Source organism: Lissotriton vulgaris, chromosome 7 (genome assembly GCF_964263255.1).
Source record: "Lissotriton vulgaris chromosome 7, aLisVul1.2, whole genome shotgun sequence".
Classification (NCBI taxonomy): Eukaryota; Metazoa; Chordata; class Amphibia; order Caudata; family Salamandridae; genus Lissotriton; species Lissotriton vulgaris.
In genome coordinates, this window is record NC_141695.1 from 215581892 (window position 1) to 215600863 (window position 18972).

Genomic DNA, 18972 nt, shown 5'->3' on the forward strand with positions numbered 1-18972 from the left:
TAACTGTTGACTTCATTTCTCTCCATAGAAACCTATTGACTTTTTTTTTTAAGTGTGGAGCTGATTTGTATGGAAACCTGAGAAATAACGATTGTGCAAAACTGATTTTTACTTACCTTTTCTCTAGGAAACTTCCCAGTGTGATTTCTAGGTAGCTCACTGAGTAGTTACTTTTTAGATTACCTTTTCTGAAGTAATCTGTACAGTAATTTCAATGCCTTGACTTACCTGTATTTCAAAGACTGCATTTGAACTTGCATTCAGGTGTAAACACTGCAAAATATATTGCAAAACATTTATTTCACTTAACCGTGCCAGGCTTGGCTGGGTTCTAGAAATAAAATAATGTAAAATTTTTATACAAACAAAATTGGTCTGAGGTCAGTCTTTGAGTGTTTGACATCATTTGCTGATTATGTACAAGAAATGCTTGACTACCCTCTGAAATAGCCTTACTGCTCGCCCACACTGCTACAAATAGATTGAGGTGCGATCTACTTTTACCTCTGCCTACCTTTGGGGTTCCACTGGACTCTGTGCACACTACACCTCATTTTGGTATAGTATACTATACCAAAGTAAGGAGTTTTGTGCACAGAGTCCAGTGGAACACCAAATGTAGGCAGAGGTAAAGGTAGATCATATTGTGCTCTCCTTTTGTGTTAGTGTGGGCGAGAGCAGTAATGCTTTATCAGAGGGTAGTGTTACGAATTTATTGTGCACACTCTGGCAAGAAATTGTCTCCCACTCTGACTGAACTCGGACCAATTTGTTTGCATAAAAATTTTATATAATTTAGTTAATTTAGTTCTAGAACCAAGATGGGCCTGGTGCATTTAAGTCAAATAATACTTTGCAGGTATATTGCAGTTGAAATAAAATTGAAATGCAATTGGTTTGTTTACAGGAAAGCCATTGCTTAGTTACTTTTGAGATTTACTTTGTACTTTACTTTGCAGATTACATTTTACGTTACTTTTTCTACTTGGTGTGATATGCCTTGATATCACACTGGGACATTTCCTAGAGAAGGTTAGTAATTCAGTTGTTGTACATGTGCAGGCAATGCAATCCAGTGGTAGGAAATGAAGGTAACGGTTTCCAGGTAAGAACTTGGTTGTGGGAGTTGGGTTTCTGGGGTTAGAACCAGGCTTCACTCAGGGCCAAAGATGCACTCTCAAAGCACCCTTAGCGGCACTTGGGGTGCAGGGTGCTGTGGCCCAATGTAATCCAATGGGTGTTAGTGGGCCTCTGGTTAATGGCTGCTCACTTGCAGGGCACAAGGTTGTGGGAGCAAAGCTCCTGTACTTAAAGTTCAGGGCAAAGGGGGCTTTAGTTCAGCACACATGGTGCACCCACAACAGCACAGGGGCGGCTTGGTGCAGGGTGCTGTTTTGGCGTTGGGTGCCCTGTTTTCAACAGGAGTTTCCGGTTTCGGACTTTGGCTGCAGGCTCGGTCCGGGAAGATTTCCAGGAGGAAAAAACAGCTGGGCAGGTCAGTTTGAGGGCTCTAGATGGTCTGTGCACCTCGGGTGCTCTTATCCAGGTTGCAGGACGACTGGATGCAGGGTGTCATTTGTGGTCTTATTTCACCTTACTGACCACTTGATATCTCCGTGCGGAGCTAGCAGGTGACTTTGGGGAGTCTTGGAGGGGTCAACCCACGGTGGGCTCGGACTCTGGAGTGCTGGGGGACCTCGCTGGGACCGGTGGGCCGCTCTGACTCGGCCCGCAGGCATTGGGTGCAGTCGTGGGTCCAGGCGGTGGGGTTCTTTGTCCTCACCAGGTTTCAAGTCTTTCTTGGATGTTTATTCGAACAGAGCTGCTGTTCAGAGGCGAGCAGTTCTTTGTTGAGGGCGGCCAGTCCTACAAGGGGTTCTGGAGGTCACTGGCTGCAGGACAAGGCAACTTTTGGTGCAGGACTTCTGGAAATTGCAGATGGGCCCGCAGGGCTGGGGACAAGTCGGTTATCTGCAGTCTCCTTTGCTGGGTGCCCTCTTTCGTCCTTTGTAGGTTGTGGGAATTTGCCTTCTTGGTTCAGGGCTGCCCCTAAATACTGAAATTTAGGGGGGTGTTTTAGGGGTCTCTAGTTCAGTAACCAGTGGACTACTGACCCTGGGTGACTACACCCATGGTGTGCTCACCCCAAGTATCTGGTGTGCTCAACCCACGTGTCTGGTTGTGAAAAGACTTCTTGGGGAGATTTTGAAGATTCCCCGGTAATGCATTTTGCTCATTGCTTTGTGGTTTGTAACTGACATTTTCTGGCTTTCTATTTGCTGGCTTTATTTGTGAAAGGCTTTCCTGCATGCCTTCGTCCCTCCCGGCTGAGCAAAGCTTGTTCACCATCGTTCCTTATATTCCTCCATGAGTCCTCATTTCTGTAAACAGACCTTTAAATTGTGTTGTCTTTTTACACTTGCTGTTCGTGCAAAGGCAGAGGCTAAATGTCAGGCTCTGGTTTTTGTGGGAGCTTGGTGTTTACTTTTCTCTGGCTTCAAAGTGGGAGGATTTATGCGACAATCTTAACGTTATTTAATGCTTTTATGATTTTTTTTTTTTTCCTAGCACACAAAATATAAACGTTTTAATGTGTGGCTGTAGAAACACATGCTGTGCATACTCCTGCCATCTAGTGTTGGGTTGTTGTTTTTTTTTTCCCTCGAAGAATAGCTTCAGTCCCATGGTAGTAACTTCTCCTTCGATGATGGTGCACATGGGCATCGACTCCTTTGTTAGGTTCAGAAGTATACCTCGCCTTAGTGTTGGACTTCCATTTGGAATGTCTTTCTCAGGCCTATCCTGTCTACGGCGGTATAGTTCTTCATTTAAACTTTTCCACTTCTGGGCAGCTTAAATTACTATGTTTGGTTACATACCGATGGCCCTTCAGCACACCGCCCGTCTTGGGCCTAATCTCCCCATATACTGATGGCGCTTAAAATGCGTTAATAGTGGAACGAACACCCTTCCGATTTTGCCCCTAGTAATGCCAAGTATCCACACACAGTCCAACATCTTGTATGCAATCTGTCTTTTGCCAGATCACTGAGGCCTATAAATCTTTCCGATCAAAGAAGGCTGAATCGGAGGGCACGTCCGCTGGGAATGTCTTGGCGTTCCAAACCCTATACGCCGAACATTTTCAGAGTCTAGCTTGCCCAGAAGGAGCATGCTGCAGAGGAAGATGAACACCTCTCAATTGAAGAGTCTTCCGGCTCTGACTTGAAGGACGAATTGGAGTACAGCCTGTCACTCGTGCAGTATGTCTACCTAACAAACTCTTGCCCCTTCCATTAATGGAGGTCGCCGGATCGCCACATGGCCATGGTCCGATCCGAAAGGACACTTTGGCTGCCCTACCCTCTGCTCTGGCATCGAAAATGCATACCAAGTTTAAAGCCTTGGTATCGTCCTTGAAACAGACATATAAGTCGGTTTCCTCACTCTTCGGAACTGACCCAGCTGTTTTTGTGTGGGTGTTGATCTAAAAACAGACTCTTGCTCCGAAACACTAGAGCTAAAATCATCAAAGCAATCTTCGGATCCAAAAACATCCAATTTTTTATTTATTTTTAATTCCCAAACTGTGCATAGGTTCTACATCCACCATTGCACCTATACAAGAAAATATGGTTTTAAGACACAAACCTCCATAATCAAGAAGGAACTGGAAAAAGCCACCTCTACTCCACCAAATAGACCACATTCGAGGAGGCATTGGACACTGCTGTGCCACAGACAATGAAGTCAAAGGACTCTGACACCAGTCTTGTTCATTATTTTCAAACTCCTCCACCATCATGTCTCCTCCTTCCTCTCCTACATCTTCACATCATGATCCATTTTGCACCCATGTTCAACTACATACCACTCTTAGGAGAGCCAAACCCATTGATATTTGATACTGATCCTATGATCGCTAATGATCCAGATTTGTATCAAACTAGACCCTCACCTCCTGAGGATGCAAGTGCCTACCAACGGGTTATTGCCAGGGTAGCCACGTATCGGGGGGTCCGAATAGATAAGGAGTCTTAACAGGAAGACTTCCTTTTTGATACCCTATTCACAGGGACGTGCAGTATCTACCAATTCTCCCTGGTACGTTGAATCGCGCTGACCAGCTTTTTAACTAACTCATTTATGCTAGACTTATTACCCCCACAAGTGGAGATGCGCTACCCCTGAAAAAGAGTAAGCATATCGATGCTCCAGTTAAACTAGTACTAATAACAAAGGAAGGGCTGGCTCTAATCAGTAAGGCTGAGCCTAGTATAATTAAACCACAAGAGGAAATGCCAATACTGATACTCTATTTCAAGCAAAACAATGATAACAAATGTATAGAACACAGTTCAATACATCTGGATGCTATTAAATAGCTATTTATTAAAAAATACTTGACATGCAATGCTTTTGAAATTTAGAATGCAACTCAGACAAATTTATATGACAAAAATGAAAAGCAGGACACAAGTAAACCAAAGAATCACACATACTGTCATTCATTAGTCTTCAATCATATCACAATCAAACCTCTCACATCCATTCATTCAAACAATGTACTGAAACAACTGGAGAATGTATAAACCAATATGTAGAGTACATGGCCTGCCACAATCATTAGCAATATATATTAAGAAAAATACACCACATCTTATTCAATTGAATCACTAAATATAGAGATATACAACTAGGTTTGGGTGTATTGTTGCTAATGCAATTGCAAAAACAAATTAGCAAAACCGGCAGACCCATCGGCCTACGCGTTACGAATCCCTATGGATCTTGGGATTCTCCTCGGGGCCAACCAACTCAGTACAAGCGAACAGGCTTTACAAATAATGAGCGTTAATAATCGGGTCCTCCTCATTAAAGTACACTGTGTGTCCTAGTGGTGCGCAATATTCAAAAAGTGAGCACAGACCCCATGAGGATCGGGGTAGCCATCAAGCGCCAGGAAGTGCTCCGACTGCCAATTCGGGGAACAGAAAATCGGGGCTCCAATTCGCGTATTGGTCTTAGTGTCTTCCGGTCCGGGTTCACACCGCGACACGGTTTTCCCGCCGTTGTCCTCACCTTTGCAAACTCGTTCGGCGATTGAAGGCCCGCTTTTCTGTTCCCCGGATTGGCAGTCGGAGCAGTTTGATTATTATCATCTTTTAATGAGGAGGACCTGATTTTAACGCTCATTATTTGTAAAGCCTGTGCGCTTGTACTGAGTCGGTTGGCCCTGAGGAGAATCCCAAGATCCATAGGGATTCGTAACTCGTAGGCTGATGGGTCTGCCGGTTTTTCTAATTTGTTTTTGCAATTGCATTGGCAACAATACACCCAAACATTGTTGTATATCTCTATATTTAGTGATTCAATTGAATAAGATATGGTGTATTTTTCTTAATATATATTGCTAATGATTTTGTGGCAGACCAGGTACTCTACATATTGCTTTATACATTCTCCAGTTGTTTGAGTACATTGTTTGAATGAATGGATGTGAGAGGTTTGATTGTGATATGATTGAAGACTAATGAATGACGGTATGTGTGATTCTTTGGTTTACTTTTGTGTCCTGCTTTTCATTGTTGTCAAATTTGTCTGAGTTGCATTCTGAATTTCAATATCATTGCATGTCAAGTATTTTTGAATAAATAGCTATTTAATAGCATCCAGATGTATTGAACTGTGGTCTATACATTTGTTATTGTTTTGCTTGAAATAGAGTATCAGTATTGCAGTTAAACTAGTGGCAGCTCAAGCTGCTAACCACCGCGTATTGCAAACTCAGAGATTCTTCTAGCGCGATATGACAGAGCCCACTGGGATGAAATGGAAGAGTGATTACATTATCCCCCTGAGGAATACCGTAAAAAGAGGCAACAGATTGTGGCAGAGGGTCGTGCCATCATGAACAACTGTTGGATGTGACTTTGGTGCAGCAGACACCGCTGCATGGAGAATAAATGCCCGCATTCTCCTCAGATGTCACGCTTGACTCCGATGCTGTGGGTTTAAGCCAGAAGTGAAGGAATTGCCCTTTGACCAGGAGAATCTCTTTGAATCTCCGGTAGACACCACTCTAGATAACATTTAAAAAAAGACCCAAATGGCTAAAGTTGTGGGTGCTTTCCAGATTAATGCATCTAGAGGGTCCTTTCGGCATTCAGGTTATAGGGTTGGCTAGAAATCCTCAAACACTGATGCTTCCACTACATAAACTGACTTGGGTGAGCTTCTTCAACACCTAACAATACAAGGTCCGTGGGATGCCAAGCAAACCCTTCACATCAACCACTTTGAACTTCAGGCCCTTTTCCTTGCACTGAAAGCCTACCTTCCTATGTTCTCACACAAGGCTGTCCTAGTCCGCACAAACAATATGACAGCCGTATACTATCTACAACAAGCATTTGCAATGCAATGGTCTCGGCATCATTAAAGGTAGAGCTATTGGCATTGCTCATGACATTTTTTTTCTTTAAATCAAAAATAAATGGGCATTGTCATTAACATTGCCAATACACAGCACTCTGCACTCAACAGCACACAATGCTCTGCACACTCACTCTGCACTCACTGCTCTGCACACTCACTCTGCACTCACTGCTCTGCACACTCACTCTGCGCTCACTGATCTGCACACTCACTCTGCACTCACTGATCTGCACACTCACTCTGCACTCACTGCTCTGCACACTCACTCTGCACTCACTGATCTGCACTCACTGCTCTGCACACTCACTCTGCACTCACTGCTCTGCACACTCACTCTGCACTCACTGCTCTGCACACTCACTGATCTGCACACTCACTCTGCACTCACTGATCTGCACACTCACTCTGCACTCACTGCTCTGCACACTCACTCTGCACTCACTGATCTGCACTCACTGATCTGCACTCACTGATCTGCACTCACTGATCTGCACTCACTGCTCTGCACACTCACTCTGCACACTCACTCTGCACACTCACTCTGCACACTCATTCTGCACACTCACTCTGCACACTCACTCTGCACACTCACTCTGCACACTCACTCTGCACACTCACTCTGCACACTCACTCTGCACACTCACTCTGCACACTCACTCTGCACACTCACTCTGCACACTCACTCTGCACACTCACTCTGCACACTCACTCTGCACGCTCACTCTGCACGCTCACTCTGCACGCTCACTCTGCACGCTCACTCTGCACGCTCACTCTGCACGCTCACTCTGCACGCTCACTCTGCGCGCTCACTCTGCGCGCTCACTCTGCGCGCTCACTCTGCGCGCTCACTCTGCGCGCTCACTCTGCGCGCTCACTCTGCGCGCTCACTCTGCGCGCTCACTCTGCGCGCTCACTCTGCGCGCTCACCACTCTGCGCTCACCACTCTGCTGTGGGACCAGGGGACTGGATCAGCGATGAGCTGCAGAGCAACATAGGCGGTTCACGTTGGGGGCGCAATGCTCCGGGCAGCAACAGTTTATTGGCCGAGGTTGTGCGAGCCTAGAATCCTGCTGTCTTCATACGGTCCGGCCGGGGGTATCGCAGTTGGACCAACGCCGAATGCTGCAGTCCCGCGTGCTCGGCCCTGGAATGGTGAGTGTACTAAATGCTCTTAGAAGCATTATGGAGCCACTAATACATTGTTCGGCGGCGCGTGCAGATTACTCTGTGTAGGGGGGCTTAGTGCACTACTGCCATCCGCTGTGGGCGACTGTGTATGAACTCATACTATCTGAGTTGCAATGCTTTAGGATAAGCTACAGTGAATAGTTACATTCTGCAGGCGGTAATATCCCCTTGGTCTTAGCGTGGCAATACGGAGGTGAGTTTATATAAGTAACAAATACGGTGAAACCCGAGTAGCTGTTGTGGCCGCCGCTGATGCCAGGCCAGACTTTATGGTAGTTACCCGGTATAGTCGTTGATATTCATTCCATCGTGTTGTGTTGTTTTCTAATGCGGTGTACATTTTCCTTTCATTGCTACTCTGAAAATGTGACTGGTCTGGCCTGGTATGACCTACCTTAAACTCCTCATCCCTGTCCACATGGAAATACGCATCAAAAGTAGAACCTCTAAGTGGGAAATATGCAGTCCTTAGTATCGCGGCCGCCCCGGAATTCAGGCACGGTCGCCTGTGATGGGGGCGGGGCCACGTTCAGACCGGAAGAGGAGGCAGGCGGAGTCGTTGCGTCTCGCGGCCCGGGGCTCCTGTGAGCGTTGTAGAGCCCTGGGGCCGCGACAGCAGGAGGTTGGGCGCCGCGTGCTGAGGTAAGGTAAGTTCCAAAAGGCTGGGGCGGGATTGGTGCACGTGTGTGTGTATGCTCTTGTGTGTGTGTGTGTGTGTATGTGTGCGTCGGTGACGGCGGGGGAGGGGGGGCCTCGGTGCACTTGTGTATGTGTCAGGGGGGGTGTCTCTGTATGTATGTATGTATGTATGTATGTATGTGCGTGCGTGCATGGGTGCTTGTGTGTGTATGCGCATGCGTGTGTGGTGCTTGAGCTTCCCAGGAGACAGCCTGGCCACAGCGCGCGGTCACGTTTCAAATCGCCTCCAAGGATGCGCGTGGCCGAGACTGTCTCCTGGGAAGCACAGTCGCTGACAAAAGATCTCGGCGGAGACGCGCTTCCGCGCGTCTTTAGCCGAGACCTAAAAATGGGGGTGGGGTGGCTGGGGGTTGTCACTTCTTGCTCAGAACCTATGGAATTGGGATCTTCGCCATCACATTCATCTCCTGGCAGAATATCTGCCGGGAACAGACAACACTGGTTTATCTGCTCAGCTGGACTCACCAGCAAACCCACAAATGGTAACTCCACCCACAAGTTCTCCTTCCATATTTCCAAAAGTGGGGATTTTCTCCAAAGACTTATTCGCCACAGCCCAAAATGCCAAAACTTTGCCTCCAGGTTTCCACAACCCCTATCAACTCGCTATAGATGAGTGGTTCATGGATTTTTATTTGCCCATGCTTTTCCATCTCTCCCTCCATTACTGGTTCAAAAATTCAAACCTCATTACAACTGATTTTAATTGCACCCACCTCCTCCCTGGTTCACAACCGTACTAGATCTTAGTCGTCCCACACTAGATGCTTCCCAGCAGGCCGGGCAGACCTTCTCATTCAGAACAGACAAATCAGACATCAAGATCCCAGGATGTTCAGTCTAGCAATTTGACACCCGAGGTCTGAGAATTTGGTTATCTAAATTTACCAACAGAATGTATGGACGTTCTTTTGCAAGCACGCAGACCCACAGCTAGAGCTTGAAGTGCTACAAAATGGAAACATTTTGGCTGTTATAGTCTGCCTTAACATACACATCCTCTCAAACCCACAGTACAGGATAGTATCTTTTACTACATTTACAAAAATCCAATCTAGTATATACTTCTATTAGATTGCACCTTGCTGCCATTGCTGCATTTTTGCAAAACATACATCATCTATATCTCTTCAGGATTCGAATCATTAAGGTATTCAAGGAAGGACTTAACTAGATATTCCACCTCCTGTTCCTCCAGCACATTCTTGGAACTTAAATTTTGTAATTGCAAGACTCATGGGTCCTCCTTTTTAGCGTTTACATTCATGCCCTTTTCAGTTCCTTTCATGGAAAGTGCCATTTCTATTAGTTAATATAACTTCTCTCAACCGGGTTGGTGAGCTCCAAACATTTACCCTAGAAAAACCATTCTTTCAAGTTCTTGAACATAAATTAGTCCTTTTATATTAATCAAAGATTTCTACCTAAGGTAGTTTCCCAGTCTCACCTCAAACTATTGAGCTTCCTGTTTTTTCCTCAACCCTAATTGTTGCAGAAAGAGCTCTTCACACTTTCAATGTTAAGAGTACTTGTTCTACATAGGTGGAACTAAAACTTTCAGGAAGACAAAACCACTGTGTGTCGCCTTCTCCCCACCTCTTCAAGGTACCCAATTTTCAAATCGGGGATGGCTAGAGTAACTATGGCCATTTTTAGGAAATAATCCAATAGCTGGAATTTGTTAAGCAGTTACATGGTCTACACCACACACTTACTAAACTCTGTGTGGATGTATTACCACGCCAACAAGCCAGTGTAGGTCCGGCAGGGCTGCCTACTGTTTCAAACAACTGCAACTCCCACATACTAGCCACCGCTTTGAAGGAGGAACTGCTTTACAGTATGCACAGCATGTGTATCGACAGCCACACATGCTGTTGAACGGATTATGTTGCCTACCCCTAAGCATCTGTTCCTGTCATGTAGTGTTGTAGATTCATATGCGGATACAAAAGGTATGCTGTTCATCATTTTGAGATGAGAGGAAACTGGTTTTGTGTGGTCATTAAGTGTTATGAGGATTCCTCCTCGTGGAATATCTGGCCCTCAAACACCTAGCAAGGTGATCTACCCTTTTAAATCTACCTATGCAATATGTAGTACATGATATCATATGACCAACCCTAGTTAGGTTTCTCTATCTACTTAATAAGGAACTTCCTGCCTGAACCCTGGAGAAGAGATTAGGTCAGCTGCCTTTTGCGGATTTTGCTAAACCACACAAGGAAGTTCCTTGTGAGATAACTGCCGGGTATTGATTAAGTAGATAGTGTAGGACCAACCCTAGTTGGGTTTCTCTATCGGGTACTACACATAGCATGTTAGGTTGGTTTAAAAGGGTAGCTCACACCATACAACCACCCATGTGTAGCTAGATTTGATTTTACTAGGTCCTGACGAATTGCCACCAGATTGATTAACTACCAGGCGAGAAACCTGTTGACAGCACAATAGAGCTCCCTACTTGAGACATCTGACATGCGCCTTTGTTTTTTTTACTCAGGGTGGGAGGCCGATTGATTAAAATAGTTTTTGCTGATACTCCCTGACCTGTTTTATTACATTTTTCAGGTTATACACCTTCATCTACATTGATTAGGCCCCTCACCCCCACGGCACAAAACTGCATTTGGAATAAAAGATCTTCGCCTAAGAGCCCCTCATAGAGAGCCCGTCTGGTATTGCAGCGCCGACCTGACTAGGAGCAGCCCATATGATGAAACATGACACCTTGCCGGGTGTGTGAGGGCCCTATATCAAAGAGGAGGAATCCTCATCCTCCTACACTTCATGACCACACAAAACCAGTTTCCTCATGTCTCATAATTAGGAACAGCATACCTTTGTATCTTCATTATTGTTAGGGCATGTACGCTGGACTAGTCTAAAGCCCTCAGTCCCTCATTTGAGATTGGTAGATTCATATGCACCCACCCTCCTACCCTGGAGATTTGTGGCTGTTGCAGTTACTATTTTCCACAATTTAATCATATATTTACAGATCAGCATGGACAGCTCCATTTCTTATGCATTCATTACAAACCTTTCTCACCTTCCTGTGGGAAAAACAATTTAATAAAGGAGTTGATGCCCATGCACACTATCCTTGAGGTGATGTTACTCTACCCTGTGACTCTAAGCAATTTTTCTAAGATAAACAACTTGTACCACTCTGAACCCAACACCTAGATGGCCGGAGTATGCACAAAATGTGACCTACAGCACTACATGCCATGAACAGATGCTTACAGGGTAAGTAACCTAATCCTTTCTGCAAATGAACTGCATAGATATTTTAGAATATATCCGAATTAGGAAAGCACAAATGACCCCACTTTTTTTGTTTATGAAAAAAATCCGAAGTATGGTCAAAACAAATATTTTAGTACTATCAAAACAAATCTGTACACCAAGTGATGCCATTTCCACATGTTATCATTTGTATGCTGTATAATTTTAAGTAAAGTATGTGCAAATGAAATTCTATTTCAATTGAAGGCGCTGTCTGTAATGGCAGTGCGCTATCACACCATACATACTCCACACTACGCCACTATGCTCTACAACACTACTCCACTCTGACCCCATGCAACTTTGCCATGCTGGTTTATAACCAGGTTAAAAGGTATTGGCAAAGCCAATAGCTCTTGCATAAGCAAGACCTATTGAGTGTGCCAATGCTTGTTTGTATTGCGTACCAACATTCTTTAGTTCTTCACAAGTTCTAGTCTCCCCCTTCCAAATTCTAGTAAATAAAAGTATGATCAGACCTGTTCTAGCTTTTGAACCTACAGCAGGAGGCCGGATGCAACAAAGGAAAATAAACCTTAGTGGCAGGTAGATGGAGGTTTCTTTACACACAAGGTTGGACCAAACTTACTGTATCAACAATATGCAGGAGGCAGAAAAATCATTGTGATGCTCTTTTGCTTTGTCAAAGCTGCATTTGTATTTCTTCACCAATCCAGTAATTTGTTTTCATTTGTCTCCTCTTGAACATTTTTGGCTAATACATTTCTTTTATGTTATAGGTGGAAGACTGCAAGCACATACAAATATGACCAAATGGTCGGCAATGGTGAAGGACCAGCAACCTCTGCTACATACTAATGCCAGAGAACTGCCAGCACGGACAAAGGCCAAGCAACCGCAGGCACGGGCAAAGGCCAGAGAAATGTCATCACAAGCAAAAAACAGTGACTCGCAGGAGGAGAGTGCGGTACCACCAACATACCTGAAAAGGAACAAACATTTATTGAAAAGAGCACGAACCCGGCCACTTTTGCCCTCCAAGGAAGAAACACTAGGCCCCCCTCCACAGAAGCCTCCATGGAAGGAAGAATCCACAGAGGATTCCTTGCTCACTTCAGCCTCCATGAATGTCAAAGCTTTTCCACTAGCAGAAACTCAAGAACAGCTGCTCCTTACTGAGACCAATCTGGACTGCAAGCTAGAGCGACCATTGCCTTCAGCTATTGCCAACACGACACGACGGAAAAGGCAACGGAGTGAATCCAAAACTGGAAGCACCTTTGAGGTTCCACAGCCCAAAGCGAGAACTCCTAGCTCTAGAAGGGGTGTAGCTTGTCACTCTCCTCAGGTCATTGTACAAGCAACCTCTAAAAGTAGTGGTAATTCTATCTCCCCTGCAGTGGCCTGCAGTCAGATCATAGACTCTCCCGAGCAGAGTCCAATTCCCAGGAGGAAAAAAAAAGAACCCCCAAAAAGGATTCAAGCAAAGCAAAGCAGGGGTAATCTTCATAGAAAAGGAAAGGTGGCCAAATGCCATAAAAATCCTCCAGTGGTTCTAAAGTTTGTGTCCAAAGCAAAGATAATGAAAGCTTTTCCACTTGTAAAGGAGTGCCGTGTAGTATTAAGAGCACCCTTGCCTTCCATTGGTATAATTGGAATAAAGAGTAAGGTGACACAGGATGAGGATTCCATCCAGGATGGTGACCGCATTACAAGTGCTGGAGGATCTACAAAGAGCACTGAAGGCATGACACGATCTGAGCCACATGTTGTCAAGGAAAAAAGTACCCTAGACGAAACCAACATTTCTCCAACAGAGCCGACTCATACAGTGAGACAGACAATCGGGCAAACTATTACACCCTTGCCGAAGAAAGAGGAGCGGGCTTCTCCTGGATCATCACTTCCTTTGGATGTGCCACAGGAAACAGCAGAGCCAGCCATGTTGCTTGCTGGGCAGCCTTTTTGTGCAGAGCCACAGGACTCCTTAGCTGGATTGCTTAGGGAGTCTGCTAAAGAAACTCACCCAGTGTCTCTTGAAACAAGACTCTTGCTTCGGAGGAGCGGCCGGGGCCGCCGTCCTTCTTCCCCAGTAGAGACTGAGATGGCTACTCTGGGAGAGAAGGAGGGGTCTGTGGCCTCTCAATCCACACAGGAAATTCAGGCAGTGAAGGCCAACATCCTCAAGAAAATACGTAAATTTATTATGCCCATCGTGAGCGCTAGGTCCTCTCGTGTCATCAAGCCGCCACGGAGGTTTATGGATGATGAGCTCTGTTCAACTAAGAAGTCCCCTCCAAAGGCCTCTCCTGATAATGCTTCATTACATCCTAATGCAGCAGACCGCACAAGTGCTTCCAGCCTGGATGAAACATTAGTTGATGTCGAAGAAAACTATGCAGAGAACCAGGAGGTGGCTAAAAGAAAGCATGAAATGCCTTCCCAGGTCAAGGATGAATGCAGGACAAAGCTAGAAGTGGTTTTGAAACCTGATGAAGTTTTGGATGATAAGCCTCTTCGGACATTGGCTGCATCACCATATTCTGATAACACCCAGGATGTGACACACAAAAACCCATGTACTGAAATTGCAGAAAATCTGCCATCTGTGCCACTTGCATCTGATCATTTACCAGACTTGACACCTGAACTACTCAGTTCTGATAATGCACATGAATTGACACTAGGGTCTCCCATTTCAGATGATGGGTGCATCTTGACACTTCTGTCCCCCATGTCTGAAAAAGTTGAGCTGCCACCTGCATTGCCAAGTGCGGATAATGAACAACAGTTGACAGCTGTGTCTTCTAATGCTGATGATAAACAAGCTTTGACACAGAGTTCATCCCATATAAGTAGCAAACAGGTTGGGTCTGGTGTGTCATCTAGTTTTGAAAATACACAGTGCTTATCAATTACACTTCTATCCCCTAGTGCAGATGACAAACCTGATCTTGTACCTGCATCACCTTGTTCAGATAATTTTAATCACTCAACACTAGAATCCGTCCATGTTGATAAAACAGAGGCCTTGACCCTTGTGCTTCCCAGTTCTGAAATCGAACAGAGCTTGCTTTCGGAGCCAAAGAGTTTAGGTAACAATCGCATCTTGATACCCGTGGCATGTATTTCTGGTAATAACCAAAACTCACCATCTTTGTCTTCAAATTCAGATACCGGTATCGAACTGGACTCCACCCTCTTGTTGCCTAGTGCAGATCACAAACTGGGCTTAGCACTAGAGTCATCACTTTCAGTATCTGATCATAAAACATTGGGTACATGCATTCCTAATGATAGACGGGACTTGGCAATAATGTTACCCAGTTCTGATAATCTGGCTAGGACATCAGTGGTATCTACTTCCAGTGAGACCCAGGCTTTACAACCACTGTCGCCCAGTCCTGATAACATGCAGGGCTTGACACCCATGCCATCCAGTTCTGATAACACTCAAGGGTTGGCACCCTTCTCATCTGCTTCTAATACTACTCTAGGAGCAATACCTCTTCCCTGCAGTACGGACACCACCTGGAGCCCGGCACCCATGTCACCTGGTTTAGTAAACCAACATGACTTAACGCCTGTGTTTTCCATTCCTGACACCACAGAGGGCTTGCCCCCTTTCTCACTTGGTTCTGAAAACATACAGTTTTTGACACCTGTGTCATTGAGTTCTGAAAGCAAAATGAGCACCTCACTTGTGTCATCAGTTATTGACTTCCCTCCAGGCTTAACACCAGAGTTCCCTAGCTTTAATACCTCACTGGGAATGGGACTGTCATTGCATAGCTCTGATTCACCAACGTTGTCACAAGTGTTGCCCACATTGGATAACACACAGTGCTTGATGCCAGAGTTGTCCAGTAGTTACAATAGCAGACCTTGTTTGACTTCAACTTCTCCTGGTTCTACTTCACTGAAGGTGGACACCGTAGAGACCCTTGCACCTGAATTGATGGGTGATCAAACACATGGACTAGTATCCGTTTTGTCCGAATTTGAATCTACGGAGGGTGTGGCACTGAATTTTCCAGCACTAGAATCCCCACATGAACTTGTGTCAGTAATGTCAGAAAATATTCATACTCCCTCCACATTCACAGCCTCACTGCCTTCAGCACTTCCAGATAAGCGAAAAACCATTCTGAGACAGCCGACCTTCAGATGGAATTCTCCAACCAGCTTAAACTCTGACTTGGGTCCTCCTGTCACACAGACCAATGAGAGTAATGCATCAACAACCATATTGAAGTTTCCACCTGTTTCAGTGGAGGAAGGTCCGGGTCCATCTCTACCACCACCACCACCGTTCACACAGCCAGCTGTCAACCAGCATGATGCCCCAGGGTCCCCAGTGCTCCAAATGACACAATCCTTTGTACCACCACCACCTGTTGTCTCCCAGCCCTCAATACAGTTGCCCACACAATCATTGGATGTATTGCCGTCCTTGCCACTAGCGTCTGAGCTTGCTAGTGCGCCTTCTGCAGTTACGCAGTCATCCATTCTGAAGCCAAATTCTGTGGCACTACCCACAGCACCACAGTCCCAAGTGCTAACACAGACACCATTGAAGCAACCCTCATTGACTGTGCCGACACAGCCAAAGAGCACGCCAGGAGGCTTGGGGAAGACCGACCCCTCCAAGAGACCACCATTGCTACGAGCCCCACAGTTCACACCAAGTGAAGCTCATTTGAAGATCTACGAATCTGTCTCAATTCCTCCACAGCGGGTTGAATCTAAACAAACCCTTGATTCAAGCACTTTCTCCACTTCTTCTTTTGCTCTACGTCAGCGCAGGGCAGAGCCCAAGTCTGGTTCTGCACAGTATCTGGAGGGTGGGGATTCTGAACCACGGAAAGATTCTGCTTTGGTGAATGTGCAAGATCAGTCATGTCCTCTTCCTTCCGACCTAGTGGGGACATTTGTTGGAAAACCACAAACTGTAGCAAGAACTAACCACCTATCCTTGCCTCTGTTTGCTGGAAATACACTGGATAATGAGGTCTCCGCTGACCCAGGTCTTATCAAGATTCAAGCAATGGACTGTCCTGGTGTGATAAGGAAAGTGGCTCTGCGAAGAGGCCTCTCATCTGCTAACTCTGTGCCATGCAAGCCCACACATCCTGGGAAGAATTCAACACCTAGTTCGTCGGAAGACAGCTCGGATTTTGATGAAGCTTTGAGCCCTGCTTCTCATCCTGGACTAAGCCCAGATAGTGAGGAAGAAACTGCTTTAGCTACACCTCTCTCCAGTATGGATGAGAAAATGATAAATATTTTAAAGACTGCTCAAGCTCAACTTTCCCAAATCGATAGACGCAGTTTACGGAAGCTGGTAACTCCGGTGAGGGCTCTTTTCTCTACCTTTCGCACTTTGTGTCTTTCTGTTCTCTTAGTAGAGCCAATACCTTTTTTACTTCCCTTCATATCTGCATTGTCATCCTTTCTGCAGTAGCAATAACAGGTTCTATGTTAAATGATTGCTTTCAGGGTATCCTGCCATCACTCCTCAGTATATTCCAGAGAGAAATAACATTAAAATATCATTCAAAGTCTTTATTTGAAATTAGGTAGAAGGTGAGGGTAATGTCGGTGCTTCATTTGAGCTGGTGGTTGCAGGTGGGGCCCAAAAGCACTCCTTTCTGGGACCAACATGTATTTATTTCTCTAACTTTGACCCAGACAAATCACACAAAAAAACTACTGTTTAAGAAAGAAGTCCAGAGAACAGTGACTAGGAAGACACAGGGATGAAAAAGAACCTCAAAGTTAAAAAAAGGGGCTGGGAATGTCTGACAGCGGATTAAATAGGCATAAAAAATGCTTGGGGTCTAGGACAAGTTTTCATGTGTATTTTTTCCTTGGGACAAGTGGCCCGAAGCACCAACAGCACAAACCCTTTGGCTGCCAGTTTACAGTAGCACATTATGGATCAAGGAATAGCATTGTCTGCAGTTAAGGTCATTTTTGTGTTCATATGTTAATGGTGTTTGAACTTGTATTTATAGTTCATTCAAATAGTTTTTTAGGGTGAGCACTCTAAAGAACGTTGTAACTCGGACTGCACTACTGACAGAGGTTCCACTATGAACATGTGTACAAACGTTTTCAAAGTTTAGCACCATGAGGCTATGCATTCTGCTCCCAGAATGCTCTGATTAGATGCAAATATTTGCAGAGCTGGAAAGCAAGATGGATGATTCTTTGCTTTCAAAATAAAATGTTCACAAATAAATGCAACTAGAAAAAAGCCATATTGCTAAACTACTGTAAAATTTTAGGTGCCATTTCTTTGCAGCATCATTTCAAAAACATGTTGATGCGTGCCAGTGTTTCCAAAAAAGTTTCCTAATGGAAAATTGGTATAACCAGTTTCAACAAGTTTATGGGAAACCTAAAAATAAACCAGCATTTGCAAAGCAGTAGGCCAGAAATTGGTGATCAGCCTTTTGTTTTGTCAATAGTTGTCTTGTTTTGGCATGGTTTTTGTAAAACCTTATTGGCATGAGAGCGGCCAATCCCTCGCCGTTATAGCAAGCTTTGGCAAAAAGCAAGCAAAAAAGTTGGTCTCAAAAAGCGCACATTCACACATTGGGTCCTGGCACTGTACAAAACTTTGTGTGCCAATATCCTTCTTGAAAGAGCAGAATGCTGTCACTCGTAATGAAGCCAGTTGAGAGAGAGAGAATCTTAATAAGCACAAAAGATCTTGGTTAACACAAGACCTAATTAGGGGTAGAGTTATTAAAGGAATCACAAAGTGCACCCATGGTATACGTCATTGCATTAGTGCTGTTTTATGGCTTTCATGAATTCACAAGCAACCCAAGTGCCATCATGTCACTCCCATCTTGAGGAAGTTACATTGGCTCCCGATTACTCAACGTTGCGCCTTCAAGGTCTGTTGTCTCCTCTTTAAATCTCTAAATCTAAGGAGCCCGTAATTCTTGTACAACATCAGTTCGAGGCATATGAGCTGCAGATCGTACACTTAGCATTAGATCGCCACCTGGTGTTGGGCTCGGATGATTGCAGGTTGTCTTCTTGGAGAAGTCTTTGTAGTCTTGATATAGGTGACTCCTCCCTTGGACAATACTGCGCATGGGCATTGGCTCCATCCTTGGATTGTTTTTTCCGCCACTGGGTTCGGATGAAAGTTTCTCCGCTCCGGCTAGAAAAACTTTTCCAGCAACTTCGAAGCGAATAAACTTCCACAAACTTCAAAAGACTACCTTCGACATTGAAGACAAGTCTTTTCGACCACATAACTTCCATTCTGGTCATCGAAGTGCGCCGTTAGGCCTATCGACGCCGTGCGGCCTACACCACATGGAAAGAACTCCGTTCAAGAAGTGCCCGAAATGCCAGGCAAAATTCCTGCA

The 18972-nt window shown here is 45.1% G+C and overlaps 1 protein-coding gene across 1 annotated transcript in view; it reads left to right on the top strand.

Annotated features, from left to right (window-relative positions):
• KMT2B (lysine methyltransferase 2B) overlaps positions 1 to 18972 on the top strand; it is a 1030490-nt gene that overhangs the window by 156716 nt on the left and 854802 nt on the right. Inside the window, exon 3 of the mRNA XM_086929980.1 lies at positions 12361 to 16934. Coding sequence (XP_086786106.1) covers positions 12361 to 16934 — 4574 coding nt within the window. The remainder of the gene's footprint in view (positions 1 to 12360; positions 16935 to 18972) is intronic.